Source organism: Marmota marmota, unplaced genomic scaffold (assembly GCF_001458135.2).
Source record: "Marmota marmota marmota unplaced genomic scaffold, marMar, whole genome shotgun sequence".
Classification (NCBI taxonomy): domain Eukaryota; kingdom Metazoa; phylum Chordata; class Mammalia; order Rodentia; family Sciuridae; genus Marmota; species Marmota marmota.
Window position 1 is genome coordinate 15506645 of NW_025999900.1, and position 15433 is coordinate 15522077.

General features: G+C 38.3%; 2 protein-coding genes across 5 annotated transcripts in view; one reads left to right on the forward strand and one right to left on the reverse strand.

Annotated features, from left to right (window-relative positions):
* Togaram1 (TOG array regulator of axonemal microtubules 1) overlaps positions 1 to 15433 on the reverse strand; it is an 86128-nt gene that overhangs the window by 63956 nt on the left and 6739 nt on the right. The gene's annotated exons all lie outside the window — the stretch shown is intronic.
* On the forward strand, positions 12912 to 15273 carry LOC107146895 (RNA exonuclease 5-like). Its single transcript, XM_015491220.2, is given in 1 exon segment — positions 12912 to 15273. A coding segment is annotated over 1 exon segment (2301 nt). The 3' UTR covers positions 15213 to 15273.

The window sequence follows — 15433 nt, forward strand, 5'->3', positions numbered from 1 at the left end:
TTTTTTTTTTTTTTTTTTTTTTTTAGAGAGAGAGAGAGAGAGAGAGATTTTTTAATAGTTATTTTTTAGTTATTGGCGGACACAACATCTTTGTTTGTATGTGGTGCTGAGGATCGAACCCGGGCCGCACGCATGCCAGGCGAGCGCGCTACCGCTTCAGCCACATCCCCAGCCCTTCCTGAAAGTTCTTGATGCTTTGTATACAGTGTCATCTGAGCATTGAAGGATTAGAAATTTTTTCCAGTTTTTCTTATCTGGCTTTGTTCATGCTTCTTTCTAGAAATTCTAGGCAGAATATTTATTTTCTCTTAGCCTGAAATAAATCATGCTATTTTAGCACTAGATGGCACCCCAAGTCCAGGTTTGTGGAAGAATGCTGTTGGTGTGTTGTCACTGTTTCAACACTATCAGGCAATCCAAGTCCAGGTTTTCCCCAAATCTGCGGTTGCTATGCTGTTCAGTGTAAACCTGGTAAGGACTTAAAATGGATATTCTATCACAAATCTCTCCATGGGGAAAGAATAGGCTCAGATGCCTCTTCTACAGACACTGCAGGATTCTGCCTGCCTCTGAGCAGAATCATCATGAATGGACCACTCCCAGGTACCTGTGCCACATATGTGGCCACTAATACTACAAAGCTGTGTTGCAACTTGGCCTGGGGGTAGGGATTGTGGAGTTTTGCACATAATGGTGGTGGCATTTGAGTTAGATGCATTTAATGGTCAATTGGATCACTTTTGCCTTATTTTAGTCCTTCTAGAAAAATATGGTTAGAAATAAATCCACACAGTTGTGCACAGTGGCACATGACTATAATTCCAGCAACTTGAGATGTTGAGGCACAAGTCTGAGGCCAATCTCAGCAACTTAGTGAGACCCTCCCTCAAAATAAAAAATGAGCTGGGTAATGGATGTAGCTCATTGGTAAAGAACCTTGAGTTCAACCCCCAGTACTGAAAGAAAAAAGAAATCTACATAACTTCACTCTATTACTGAAATTAAAATTAGTAAAGTATAACTGTATATTTAATATTTTGTTTTTAATTATTTAGCAATTTTATGAAAATTATTGCTTTCTGGTATTAAAAAAAAATCTCTTGATTTCTAGGTTTAGAAATAGAGGACTAGTATACCAATCTAGTTAACATGGAGAGATACTTTTGGAATTAACTATTATGGTTTGGATATGAGGACTCCCCCAAAAGCTCATGTGTGAGATAATGCAAGAAGATTTGAAGGAGAAATGAATGATTGGGTTAAAACCTTATTCAGTGAATTAATCCTGATGGGACTAACTGAGTGGTAACTGGAGGTAGCTGGAGGAAGTTGTTCACTGGGGGTGGGGTTTTGGGGTACATATTTTTTGTGGAGTCTCTTTTGGCTTTCTGATCATGTGAGCTGCTTCCCTCTGCCACACTCTTCTGCCATGATGTTCTGTCTCACCTCGAAACCTGAGGAATGGAGACGGCCTTTGTGAGTCCTCAAATAAACTTTTCTTCCTAAAACTGTTCTGATCAGATCTTTTAGTGACAGCAGTGAAAAAGCTGAGTAAAAAAATAACTGATACTCAAACTGTTTCTAAAGAAATTGTTAAGATTATAAGACAAAGCACTTTCATATTCTTACAGTAAAAAATCTCACATAAGACATAAGACCCCAGGATCTTGTGTTTGTCCTATTAATTATTCACATGATGACTAGTAACTAAAAGCTTATAATACTTACTAACATTATATTTAGGTATTATTTTAAAAGTTGTTCTTATAAAAAGCTAACACTTGATTTAAAAACAATTTATACTTGAGATGACTTTTATTCACTTAAGAAACATCTTTAAGAGCTTTCTATGTGCCAAGCATTGTGCTAAGCCCTGAATACCAAGATTAAAAATATATCATCTCTGTTCTCAATGAACTGACAGTACAGTGATGAAACAGAAAAGACTTGTGAATAATCAATTTCAATTCAATGTAATAATAAGCACTGTGATGGGGGAAGTTTAAGATGAGATGGGACAGGTATTAATAAATAGACCTAAGATGAGAAAAAAAAAAAGAAAGAGTAGGGAATAAGGTGGGTAAGGAATAAGGACTAGGTTTTTGTGGAAGTAGTGAGGGGACTAGGAGTGCCCCAAAGAAAGGGCCAAATAATTTTATCTTAATGGCTGTTGGAGCCAATGAAGGATTTTAAGCAAAATAGGTATAAATGGGCTGGGTGCGGTAGTGTCCACCTGTAATCCCAGCAGCTCGGGAGGCTGAGACAGGAGGATCAGGAGTTCAAAGTCAGCTTCAGCAAAAGCTAAGCAACTCAGTGAGACCCTGTCTCTAAGTACAATACAAAATAGGGCTGGGGATGTGGCTCAGTGGTAGAGTGCCCCTGAGTTCAATCCCCAGTAACCCTCAAAAAATAAAAATGAGAGTAAATGGGGTGAGATGTGAAGAGAAATTGAAGAGTAGAATTACAAGATCCAACATTCTCTTAGAAAGATCAATTATGAAGGAAATATGTTGATCTGAGATTATTTCACCTTTACCACACATAACAATGAACATTTAAAAATGTATAAACTGCACTATAAAACTACTAAATATAGTCCCCAGTTAACTTCACTAAGATTTTATACGTCATGACATTTTCAATACTACCAAAACATTATATTCAGTATTCCTATACTGTTAACAAGGGAGTTTTATTAACATGCCTTATCTGGATCACTTTTGAAAGACAAATGGTTCAATCTCTCCACATTTAAAAAAAGGGGGAATGAGTGAGGGAATTAGGAAATAGAGAATATAGAACCTATGTTCGTTAACAAAATGTACACTTTCCTATAAACACACTAGAATTTATTCCCATTAACTTATATTAGGTAGAGCTATTTAAAAAAAAAATTGTAGTTATAGATGGACCTCATACCTTTATTTTGTTTATTTTTATGTGGTGCCTCACACGTGCAAGGCAAGCACTCTACCACTGAGCTACGGTCCCAGCCTTAGGACTGGTAGAATTAGTAGAACTATTTGCTGTGACAGCAAATGAAACTTACTGTTACAAGTTTATTTACTTATTTCTGTATTATGTTTTGGCTGGTATGACAAAACATGATGGAACCTAATACGACATTCACTGAGTTTCTGAACTCCAATATAAATTAGTAATTGAATGTTTTCAGTTGATTGGTGTGGGAGAGGTTTTGAATGAAAACATTTTTGTCCCAGAGTTACATACTTATTTAGACAAAAAGGATGAAGGAGTCAACAATTACTTTGTTAAAATACTAAGAGTATTGGGATTACAAACCACAACATTTTAAAAGATACAAATGTAGTTGAGTTGCTAATGGGAAAAAAATGTTGTCAGGAAAGAGATTAACTCAGATACATGGAAGCTTTAAGATAAGTAAATGATAAATTATAGAAGAATTTGGGCTAGAGGTCAGACTTACTAAGTTTGAGTCTTTGCCCCATTACTTCCTACCAGGTAATTGACAAGAAGTTAATATGTAAACTTTTTTTGTACTTCAGTTTCCCCAGCTATAAGTGGGATAACAGTTCCTCTCTTATAAGATATATGTGAGAAATTTGAGATAAAATATGCAGAAAGCTTAAAATAGGGCTTATAAAATGGCTTTTTAAAAGAAGTTACTATTATTATTATAAAAACACTCAGCTGAAAAGTCTATTTAGAACCCAGGATACTGCCTACCCTATTACAAAGAGCTAAATAAAGACTTGTCAAAAAAAAAAAAAAAAAAAAACTTGTAACATTGGCCTGTCCTGGCACAGAGTATGTTTTGATTATGCACATCTGCCCTGCAAGAACCAAGTGCCTCCTTGTATTTCACTTAGCACAGTGCCACGTATAATTACAGGCTTAACACTTCCCTTCTGATGATAATGATGATGACAGTAACAGCGCACCATTGATAATGGCTAAGAGATGACAAATAACCTGAAATTCAAAACTTGCCCAAGGAGCCCCCCCCACCCCAGCTCTGGGCTGAGCACAATAAAAATGATCATCTCAATCACAGAGGCAATTAAACACTCCACTGCAGGAAGCTGAATCTGAAAGATCCATGAAGTGCACGGGGGCTACCCTGGGGTCTGCTTCATGTCCTCCTCATGCTATAGACTGTGCTTCAAAATATTAACAGGCCATCAGGCGGCCAAGACCCAAGTGGTACCCCGGTGGCTACAGTGGTCTCTCAGAGCTTTGTCCTTTTTGCCTTAGGTGCTCTCATTCTCTCCCCTTTGCTCTCTCCTCCTTGTAGAACTCCAGTTCAGGTTTAAAGGGGTCACTGGTTTCCATGGTTATCCAATGCTTCTTGAACTCCCCTACTCTTCCATATCAGCCTTTCGGTTTTGTTTTGTTCTATCTTCATTGTGAGCCCTCATGAGCCAAGGTTGCACTTTGTCCTTTCCCTCGCCTAGTTTGTAATAGTATTTGAATATGATAAATTAAAGACACACTGCAGGAGAGAAAAGACCTGACCTCAACAAGCCAAAAGAATCGGGCATCAGCTTCCCCAGATCCCTTGGNAAAAAAAAAAAAAAAAAAAAAAGACTTGTCAAAATGAATAATCACATCTGAAGGACAGCTATTAAGTGCAAGGGCACATAATAAGTAATCATCAATGGCTTCTAGAAATTTATTCCAGCTTTTACTGTCATATGAATTATAGGTGTCCTAAGATTTACAACTTAAATTAATTCCATTTATGATTTGGAGCAATACTGCCATCTGTTTTGTGTTAAAATAATAAGGGAATTTAATGTTCATTCCTATAGATAAATTCCTTTCTCTTCTGAAAAATCTTGAGGAGACATTGGAAATGATTTTAGTGTAAAGAATGGACTAGCCAGGGGGGGTGGCACATGCCTGTACTCAGCAGCTCGGGAGGCTGAGGCAGGAGAATCACAATTCAAAGCCAGCTTCAGCAAAAGCAAGGTGCTAAGGAACTCAGTTGGACCCTGTCTGTAAATAAAATACAGAATAGGGTTAGGGATGTAGCTCAGTGGTCAAGTGCCCCCAAGTTCAATCCCTGGCCTTAAAAAGAATGGCCTCAAAACATGGAAGGAGGGTTGCAGGTGTAACTCGGGTAGGGCACTTGCCCAGCATGCACAAAGCCCTGGGTTCAATTCTTAGCACAGAAAACAAAAACATGGAAGGAAAAATATTGGGAAAACTATAAGCTTAAAAATATGCTTAAGGAGTCTTCTGATTTCTATTCCACCATGTAAGGAGCTTAGTAGTTATCACACTACCCAAAACACCAAAACAAGCAGACAACAAAATGAAAAATCAATAACTCTTCTTAGGTCCATCAGAGAAGTGAGGTCAAAGGCCAAACTGTTGCTCCCCCACACACAAAATCAGACAAACAGGTAGCTGCACAGGATCACAATTTAGGGAAGAAAGCTGGACACAGAAACCTGTAGGAAACCAGTGCTAGAGTAGGAAAACTTAAACTGTAAATGATAAACTGCAGGAGGCTCAATACTAACAAGTGTGAAAAGTAAAAACCCTGGCTCAGGCAAGTCATAGGGGAGTCCCCACTATGAGTTTACCTCCCTCCAGAGGCTCTACCATGAACTCACACTGAATAAAGGAGAAAAATTCCTTCATGCTTCTGGCAGAGGAAGAGAAAAGGTAATTATCTTGAGATATAAAAATGCATTTGTTCTCTTTTTAAAATATTTTTTTAGTTGCTGATGGACATTTATTTGTTTGTTTGTTTGTTTATTTATTTATTTTTTATTTATATGCAGTGCTGAGAAACCATACCCCAGCCCAGCATTCTGTTCTTAACAAAGGCCTGTCCTCAGGAGAAATTCTTTTTACCAGTTCCTGACCTACTGGGGTTTTATCAAAGCTGTACTGACTTGGAGGATGGGAAATATCCAACTCCAGCTTGTTCTACCATCTTTGCTACCCAAGGCAGAGGAGGGAGCTCAAAAGCACTGATAAAGTCTGGAAGAAGAATAAGTAGGGGAAGTAATAGAAAAAACTGGTAAAGTTCACAGGGGCATAGACACATCAAAAGTCTGGGAATAATATAGGTCTACAGAATACTTACCTTCCTCCCCACATCTTAACACCACATTACCCTAAGTCCTAATTGCCACAATTTTTATCTAACACATAACATTTGCCTGTCAACAAAAAAATTATAAGGCATACGAAAAAGCAAAACAAAACAGAATTGGAAGAAAATAAACAAATATTAGAACCAATGTCAAACATGGTAGGGAGGTTGGAATTATGAGACAAGGAATTAAAAAATATATATAATTAATATGATAAAGGCTATAATAATGGAACAAGCAGACAACATGCAAGAACAGACCTGAGACTTGAATATTCTATGAAAGTACCCAACAGAAAGCTAGAGATCTAAAACATTATAATAGAAATGAAGAAAGTTTTTGATGGTCTCATATCAGTGATACAGTCTGGATATGACTAAGGAAAGAATATCTGAGCCTAAGGATATGACAATAGAAACTTCCAAATTTGAAAAGCAGAGAGGAAAAAGACTAAGAAATAATAATATAGTTAGAAAAAAAGAAGAGAATATGAAAGAACCATGGGAAAACTAAAAAAGGCACAATATACATATAATGGGAAGTCTGGAAGTAAGAAGCAGGGAAAAAAAAAAAGAAAAAATATTTGAGGAATAATGACGGAGAATTTTCCTAAATTAATGTCAGAAACCAAACCACAGGTCCAAAAAGCTAAAGGAGCAACACTTGCAATGCAAGAACAACTATACATAGGCATAATATTTTCAAACTATAGAAAGTCATGGATAAAGATAAATTCTAGGAAGAGGAAAAAGAATAGCCAATGAAGGAAAACTTGTCTTATCTACAGAGAATCAAAAGTCTCAGAATCCAGACAAACAAGAATGGAGTAAATTAAAGTATTGAGAAAAAAAGGAAAAACAAACCAAACCACCAACTTTAGAATTCTATACTCTGGGAAATTATCTTCAAAAGTGAAGGTCAGGGATAGGGTTGTAGCTCAGTGGTAGAGAGTGCTTTCTTAGCACATGTAAGGCACTGGGTTTGATCCTCAGCACCACATAAAAAATAAATAAATAAAATAAAGGTATTGTGTCCATCTAAAAAAAATAAAATAAAAAAGTGAAGGGCAAATAAAAACATTCACAAACAGAAATTGAGAGCATTTGCCAATAATTTTCAAGGCATTTCTGCCTTGCAAGAAATGTTAAAAGAGTTCTTCAGATACAAGAAAAATTATACAGGTGAGAAATATGGGTCTATTTAAAAAAATAAAATGTACTGTAGAAGGAAAAGGGAAGGCAAAACTGAAGACTTTTATTTTTCTTAATTATTTTTGCATGAAAAAACTTTATTTATAAAAACAGACATTGGATTTGGTGGTTCCTCTAAAGGTAAAACAGAATTATCATATGATCTAGCATTTCCATTCCTATATGCCCCAGAAATGTAAAACAGGAGTTCAAACAAAAACTTGCACACAAATATTCACAGCAACTCTAATCATAATATCTAAAAGGTGGAAATAACCCAAATGTCCGTCAGTTGAAGAATGGAAAACCAAAAGGTTTCATATGCATATAATGGAACATGTTCAGTCAAAAAAGGAATGAAGTATGGGCACATGCTACAACACAGATAAACTTTGAAAACATTGTGCTAAGTGAACAAAACCAGAAGCAAAAGGCCACATGGTATAGGATTTCATTTATAAGAAATGACCAGAATAGGCAAATTTACAGTGAGGAGGAATAAGACCAGATGGGGAATTAAGTGTCATGATCTCTGGGTATAAGAAGAAATTTAGATTTTATTCTGAGGGCAATGGGAAGTCTATCCTGATTTTCCAGCCAAGAAATTGGAACACCAGATTTGCTTTGGAGGAACATAATTTTCAGTGCATCCAGATGGTAGACTGAGAGAGCAAGATACTAAAAATGAGAGGCTTTGCAAATACTTGACTGGTTTACAGTGCACAAATAGAGCTTAAAGACAACTTCTCATGGAAAGAAAAAGTTGACCTAGTCGAGGTTTTCGTGACTGACAGATTCTTCTTTCAAACAGAACAAGCGACTTTTTAAGTTTTTCATTAAAAAAAAATACACTAAGAATCATCATAAGGGTCCAGCTAACAGGCTTAAGAAGGAGACTGATCAAATTTATGTCATGTACATGTACAAATTGACATAATGAAACCCACTATTATTTTTAATTATAATGTATCAATGAAAAAATACAGAAAACAATATAGAGTGGAAAGTAAATTCTCATGTCTTATTTATCATTTTTTGTTCAACCCCTGTTCTTCTTCTTTTTTTGGTGGTGCTGGGGATTGAATCCAGGGCCTTGTGCACTCTACCAACTGCACTATATCCCTAGCCCCCTCCTATTCTTATTCTTTACCATCTAACAACAGTTCAAAATAACAGCAACAATATATTTGATTATATATGCTTATGTATGTATGTAAGCATATGTAAATGCACACTGCTAATCAAGGACAACCGCAAAAAAAAAAAAGGTAAAAAAATGAAAGTATAATTGATATGCTAAGAAAGACAAAAAAAACAGAATCATAAAAAATTCTCAATTAAAAGGGCTGGGGACGTAGCTCAGTGGCAGGGCACTTCCCTAGCATGTACAATGCCCTGGGTTTTATCCTCAGCAAGGCCAAAAAAAGAAAAAACAAATCTCTATTAAAACCATAAAAGACACCCGTAATCCCAATGAGTTGGAAGGCTGAGGCAGGAGGATCGCAAGTTCCAGGCCAGCCTCAGCAATTTAGAGAGACTCTGTCTCATAATAAAAGCTAAAAAGAGCTGGGGATGTAGTTGAGTGGTAGAGAGCCCCTGGAATGACTCTCCAGTACCACAAACAAACAAAAACATAAAAAGCAAACAAAAAATGTTGGGAAAAACAAACAGGAGGAGATATGGAAGAGAGGCCTACGCGGCAAGCCAAGGCCCAAGATCTGGAGGACAGGCCTGCACTGGGCCCGGAGTTATGTGGTGAGCCACCCAGCACAAGGTTCCTTATTCACCAAAGTGCGGCTCCATGGCCCAACATCAAGGTACATATAGGCTTGAGGCTGCCACTGCAATGAAACTGGGATATCATCGCTTCTATCAAGGGACAACAATAAGGACCTGGTAAGACGTCACCAAGACCCCTGTGGGCCTGCTGCCCCAGAGGTTTCTCTTCTAGGGGTGCTAACAGTTATCCTGTTGCTGAGGTAACAGGGAGTCTTGCGTGGAGTTGCCTATCTCTTGTTTCTCCTACTAACAGCCAACTTCTTATGATTACCCTCTAACTAGTCATATAATTTAATACCTCCATATTTTCACATCCTACCTCATAAACATCTCAGCCAACCCCCAGGCTCCCCTTCCACCATCAGAAACTGTAAACCACTATGCAAACCTATTGACTATAAGATAGAAGATAACCAAACTCATCATTTCTGATTATAGTGAAAAAACTGTAAATGTAAAAATAGAAGCTAACTGATATATGGCTGCATGATGGGTACACTGAGTGTTGTAATACTGATCTCTCCCTTAAAAGTGAGGTATTGGTAACCTGTTGGTAACCTATAAGACAACAGGGCAGAAGCTGTAATACCTCGGATCTACACTGCAAGAGAGGAAGACCCACAGACATGATGAAAAAAACAAAGAGGAAAGTGCCCCACACAACCAAGATACTACAACAATGGAATCCATAGATAGTGCAGTAGGTGAAATGTCAGAGAAGAAGTTCAGAATATACATAACTAAAATTATTTGGGGATTAAAGAATGACCTAAGTGAGCAGAAACAGGCAAAAATCGAACACACCAACAAGAGATATGAGAGCAAATACAGGTTACAAGAAATTACTTTAAGAAAGAGATAGAGATACTGAAAAGAACAAAACAAAACAGAAACCCTTGAAATGAAAGAAACAATAAGTCAATTAAAAACCTCAATAGATAGCATCACCAACAGTGCCGCAGTCTGGCTGGGCACAAATCACGAGCCACTGAAGCAGGAACAAACTTTATTTTTAAACTGCAGGAAAACACTTCACACAGCTCCCGGGGAATCCTCCCGAACGCCACGAGGCTTCTCCAGGAACCCCCAGCCGGAAATATCTCTCTCGGAAATCCCTCCTCCTGCACTTCCCCAACCAATGGGAACTCTCGGGGAATCCCCGGAAATCCCCACGAGAACTCCAAAATAGTGCGAGAACTCAAAAGTTGCGGCAGAGGCGGATAGTAATGCCTCGCCTGTCAATCAATACTGTTGGCAAAATGCCAGGGACCATACAGACTCGGCCGTGGCTCTCAGCACAACAGACTAGATCACTTGGAAGTCAGGACCTCAGACAATGAAGACAAAATACACAATCTTGAAAATAAAGTGGACCTCACAGTGAAGATAGTAAGAAACCATGAACAGAATATCCAACAATTCAAAAGACCAAATTTAAGATTTATTGGGATAGAGGAAGGTTCAGAGATTCAAACCAAAGGAATGCACAATCTCTTCAATAAAATGATAGCAGAAAATTTCCGACGCATGAAGAATGAACTGGAAAATCAAATACAAGAGGCCTACAGGACATGAAATGTACAAAATTACAACAGATCTACATCAAGACACATTATAATGAAAATGCCAAGCATACAGAATAAAGATAGAATTTTAAAGGCCACAAGAGAAAAAAATCAGATTACCTATAAGGGAAGACCAATTGGGATCTCAGCAGATTTTTCAACCCAGACACTCAAAGACAGGAGATCCTGGAACAACGTATACCAAGCTCTAAAAATTAATGGAAACAACCAAGAATCTTATACCCAGCAAAATTAACCTTCAAATTTGACAATGAAATAAAAACCCTCCATGACAAACAAAAGCTATAAGAATCTACAGCAAGAAAGCCTGCATTACAGAAGATTCTTGGCAAAATATGCCACAAGGAGGAAATGAAAAACAACAATGAAAATCTGCAAAGGGAAGAACTACAATAAAGGAAAAGCCAACCAAAGAAGAAACCCAGTCAAGTCAAATACCAAAAATGACTAGTAATACAATTTGTGTCTTTTTCAACCCTTTTGGATAAATTTTTACACATAAAAATTTAAACTACAATATCACCTAATTTTTCAGGTTTTTGTTTACTTTGTATTTTTTTGTTTTTCATTTCTCTTCACAAAGTTACATAAATATTTTCTTTAAAAGTTTTAGCATTTTATACCTTACATTTTAATATATAATTAAGCTGGTATGTGTATATACCTGTGATATTGCCTGTGATATGAGATGAGGTATATTTTACTCTCTTATGATTAAAAATTCATTATTCGAGATTCAAGGATGAAAAAGATCAATCAGAGTAAAAATTGTTTAATAAGGTAATTATAAAGGTAAGGGCAAGGTTGAGGGAAACTAACAAATTTTGTGAAGCACCTTTTCTTCCATAAACTTGGAGAGGTAAGAGGTAAAAGAAGAGAGAGCCATTATGAAAAACTTGTGGGAGAAGATGACCTAACTGAAGTTATTCCCACCAAAAGCATGTAGAAACCAACTCACAGTTTAACAGAGTCTTATAGGGAGGAATAAAACACCTTGCTCTATTCTTGTATATTCTAAGTTCATCTCTTTGGTGTCCCTTCTGATGGAACTCAATAAGAAACCACATAACAAGGGGACTTATCATGCAGCCTACAGCATATGTCTCATCAAAAGGTGAAAGATGGAGAAATGAGCCAATATGGCAGCCATTGGATACGCGAGGCTACTGAGTATTTGAAATGTGTTCAGTCTGAATTGAAGTATGCTATGTATTAAATAGACATTAGATTCCAAAGAATTACTAGGACAAGGAAAATGAACATGAAATATCTAACAATTATTTTCTTTGCAAATTATATTGGTAATCCATTGGGTTAAATGGAAATATATTAAAATTAATTTCTCTATTTGTTTAGAAAAAAAGAAAAGTAAAAGAGAATAAGGTAACATATTCTGTATCTTCACTATAGTACTATATATCCATATTTATATGTTGTCATTTTTTATATTTGTGTTATCAAAATTCATATAACCATAAAACTAAACAGGGCAAATTGTAACATATATAAATTATATCTCAACAAACATGACTTTAAAAAGAAATCTAGTTCAGGAATATCCATTCTCAGACACAAAGAAATTAACCTAGATATCAGTAAGAAAGAAGGAGAGTTTGAAAATCCCCCAGGCCAACAAACACGTGTAAATTACAAATGGGTCAAAGAAGAAATCTCAACTGAAAAATGTTAAAATATTTTAAATCAAATGAAAATTGAAAATAAAACTTCTCAAAATTTGTGGGGTACAATGAAAGCAGTGCTTAGACAGAAGAGACAAAGCACTGAATGCATATATCTAAAAAAAAAAAAAAAAGATCTAAAATCAGTTGTCTGAGCTTCTACCTTAGGAAACTAGAAGAGGGCCAAATTAAATCCAAAATAAGCAGAAAAAATAAATTTAAAAATTAGCACAGTGGGCTGGGGTTGTGGCTCAGTGGTAGAGCGCTTTCCTAGCATGTTCAAGGAGGCCCTGGGTTCGATCCTCAGCACCACATAAAATAAATAAATAAAATAAAGGTATTGTGTCCAACTACCAAAAAAAAAAAAAAAATTAGCATAGCAATCAATGAAAAATAGGTAGTCAAAAAAGAAAATCACAGAATCATTGTTTCTCCTTTGCTAGCAAAACAATAAACCATCCTTTTTCCTTCTCAAGACCGTTTTCTCTTGTTGAATTGGCATCAAGACAAGGACAGCTTTCTACACCAGGGTCAGCTTTCTACACCAAGGACAGCGTTCCACAACAAGGACTAAAGTACAGAATCATGGAGCCAGAGAAGAAGACCGGGAGGCTCCCCAGGGAGAGCAGCCAGAGGAGATGGGTCCCCGACTGGCTGATGAGGACGCCCAAGGTAAGGATATCCTGTTCAGATCTCGTGGACAGGCAGCCCGAGCCCAAGAGAGCCCAGTTGTCTGGCATTGTAATGGCTGAAAACTGTGAAGTAACCCATGAACAGCTATGTGAGTTGCTCAAGTATGCAGTTCTGGGTCAACCCGTTATTGAGAGACCCAGGTGGTGCCAGCTTCTTTACCAAAACCAACTGAGGAGAATAGTGGTCGTCATCCTTCAAGGGATGAGTCAACTACACTTCTACAGGTTCTATTTGGAGTTTGGATTTCTCCAAAAAGCCTTCAAACACAAATTCCGCTTGCCTCCTCCATCATCTAATTTTCTAGCTGATATTATTGGGCTACCAAATCAAACAGTTGGATATCTGCCTAAGACCATGGAAGGATCTTTACCGTCTACCAGTACAAAACCCAATGTCAACCTGCAGAATGACCCTATCATTCAAAAGTATGGCTCTCAGAAAGTGGGCTTGCTGCGATGCCTTCTGACAGAGGAGGAAATGAAAACATTTGACTTTCCATTACAAGGTTCTCCTGACTGTGAAAACTTTGTAACTACCAAATGTAATGGATCTGTAACAGAGAACAGCCCTCTCTTTGGGCTGGACGGTGAAATGTGCATCACGTCCAAGGGGAGAGAACTAACACGCATCTCACTGGTTGCTGAAGGAGGCTCATGTGTTATGGATAAGTTGGTCAAACCTGATGATGAGATTGTAGACTACGCCACCTGCTATTCAGGAATCATGGAGGAGATGCTTAAGCCGGTGACAAAATTGAAAGACGTTCAGAGGCAGTTAAAAGCACTGCTTCCTCCTGATGCGGTGTTAGTAGGTCATTCCTTAGACGTTGATCTCCGAGCATTGAACATGATACATCCATATGTTATTGATACCTCATTGCTTTATGCCAGAGAGCGGGGCAGAAGATTCAAGCTAAAGTTCTTAGCCAAAGCTATTTTGGGGAAGGACATTCAATGTTCGGAAAGGGATGGTCATGATGCCACAGAGGACGCTACAGCGTCCCTTGAATTGGCTCAATATTTCCTCAAGTATGGCCCAAAGAAGATTGCAGAACTCAATCTGGAGGTGCTATGGAGAGCCCAAGACCCAAGAAATATAAGAGAAAAGTTTCAGTACACCTACAAAGGTGTTTTAAGATGTTTAGATTCGGTGCATCAGAAGCTCCTTTTTGTATCCCAAGAGACAGATGATATTGAACTCCCTTCTTCTGAAAATTTTGAAACTATTAAGTACCTTTCAAATAGAGAGGTCTTTGAGCAGGCCATAAGGCACGTCTGCCTGTACCCCTTCAGCATTATTCAGTTCTCTTCTGAGCCTTTCTCACCTCTCCTCACTGAGGAAATGAACAAAAGGATGCAGATCAAGTGGACAGAGATGTCAACTATCTATGCTGGGCCATTGAGCAAAGATTGTAACCTAAGGGCTCTGAAGAGGCTATTTAAGAGCTTTGGCTCAGTTCATACAATGACTTTTGTTCTTGAAACGCATCAGCCTCATCTCTCTATACAGTATGAAGTCCTGGAAGCTGCCCAGCTGGCCATCGAGTCCTTGAATGGCGTTCTGGTGGAAGGTGTATACATAAAGGTACAGAGACCTGTGACAGAACTCACTCTCGATTGTGACACACTTGTTAATGAGCTGGAACGAGATTCTGAGAACCGAGATACTATTTATCTGTCTGGAATTAGTAAAGATTTCTTAGGACATATTCAGGAACTACCGAACCTCTTTGGTGGCCTGGAAGCTGTGATCGTGCCTACAGATGCTAAAAGCAGAAGACAGGAAAAATACTGTTTCCTGAAATTCAAAACTTTTGGCAGTGCCCACAGGGCCCTCTATATCCTTACAGGCAAGGACTGGAAGCTGAAAGGCAGGCAGGCCCTAACCCCCAGGCACCTCCACGCGTGGCTTAGGAGCTCACCACCTGAATCAAGAAGGCCCACAGGTCTCAGGGTTAGACCTCCTCCCTCAGAGCAGGAGACCTTGTAGACTTTAAAGGTGGACAAAGCAAAGATTGCAGCCTGGCATTGGAGCCGGAAGATTGGAAGGCTCTACCAAAGCCGGAGCCCAGGTACCCTTTGCATCATCCTCCTGCCAGGAACCACTAGTCCTCATGGATCTCTCTCTGGCCTAGGACTCATGGGAATAAAAGATGAAGAAGAGGAAAGCACCACCCCAAGCATGGGTTTGTGAGTCGGCTCGCCACTTGCCGTTTCTTATCCTTCCTGGGCGATGGTGGAGAAGCCGGTCAGGCTGCCGCTTCTCCAAAGACTGCTGGGCCTCTTCATTCAGTGGACGGCTTTGTGTGGGAAATTCGTGTACCGGCTAACGGATCTAATCCATTTACATGGCATGCACAAGTTTTCAATAAATGCCTAAAATTCAAGCCTTCCTCATCTTAAGACAAGGTGAGG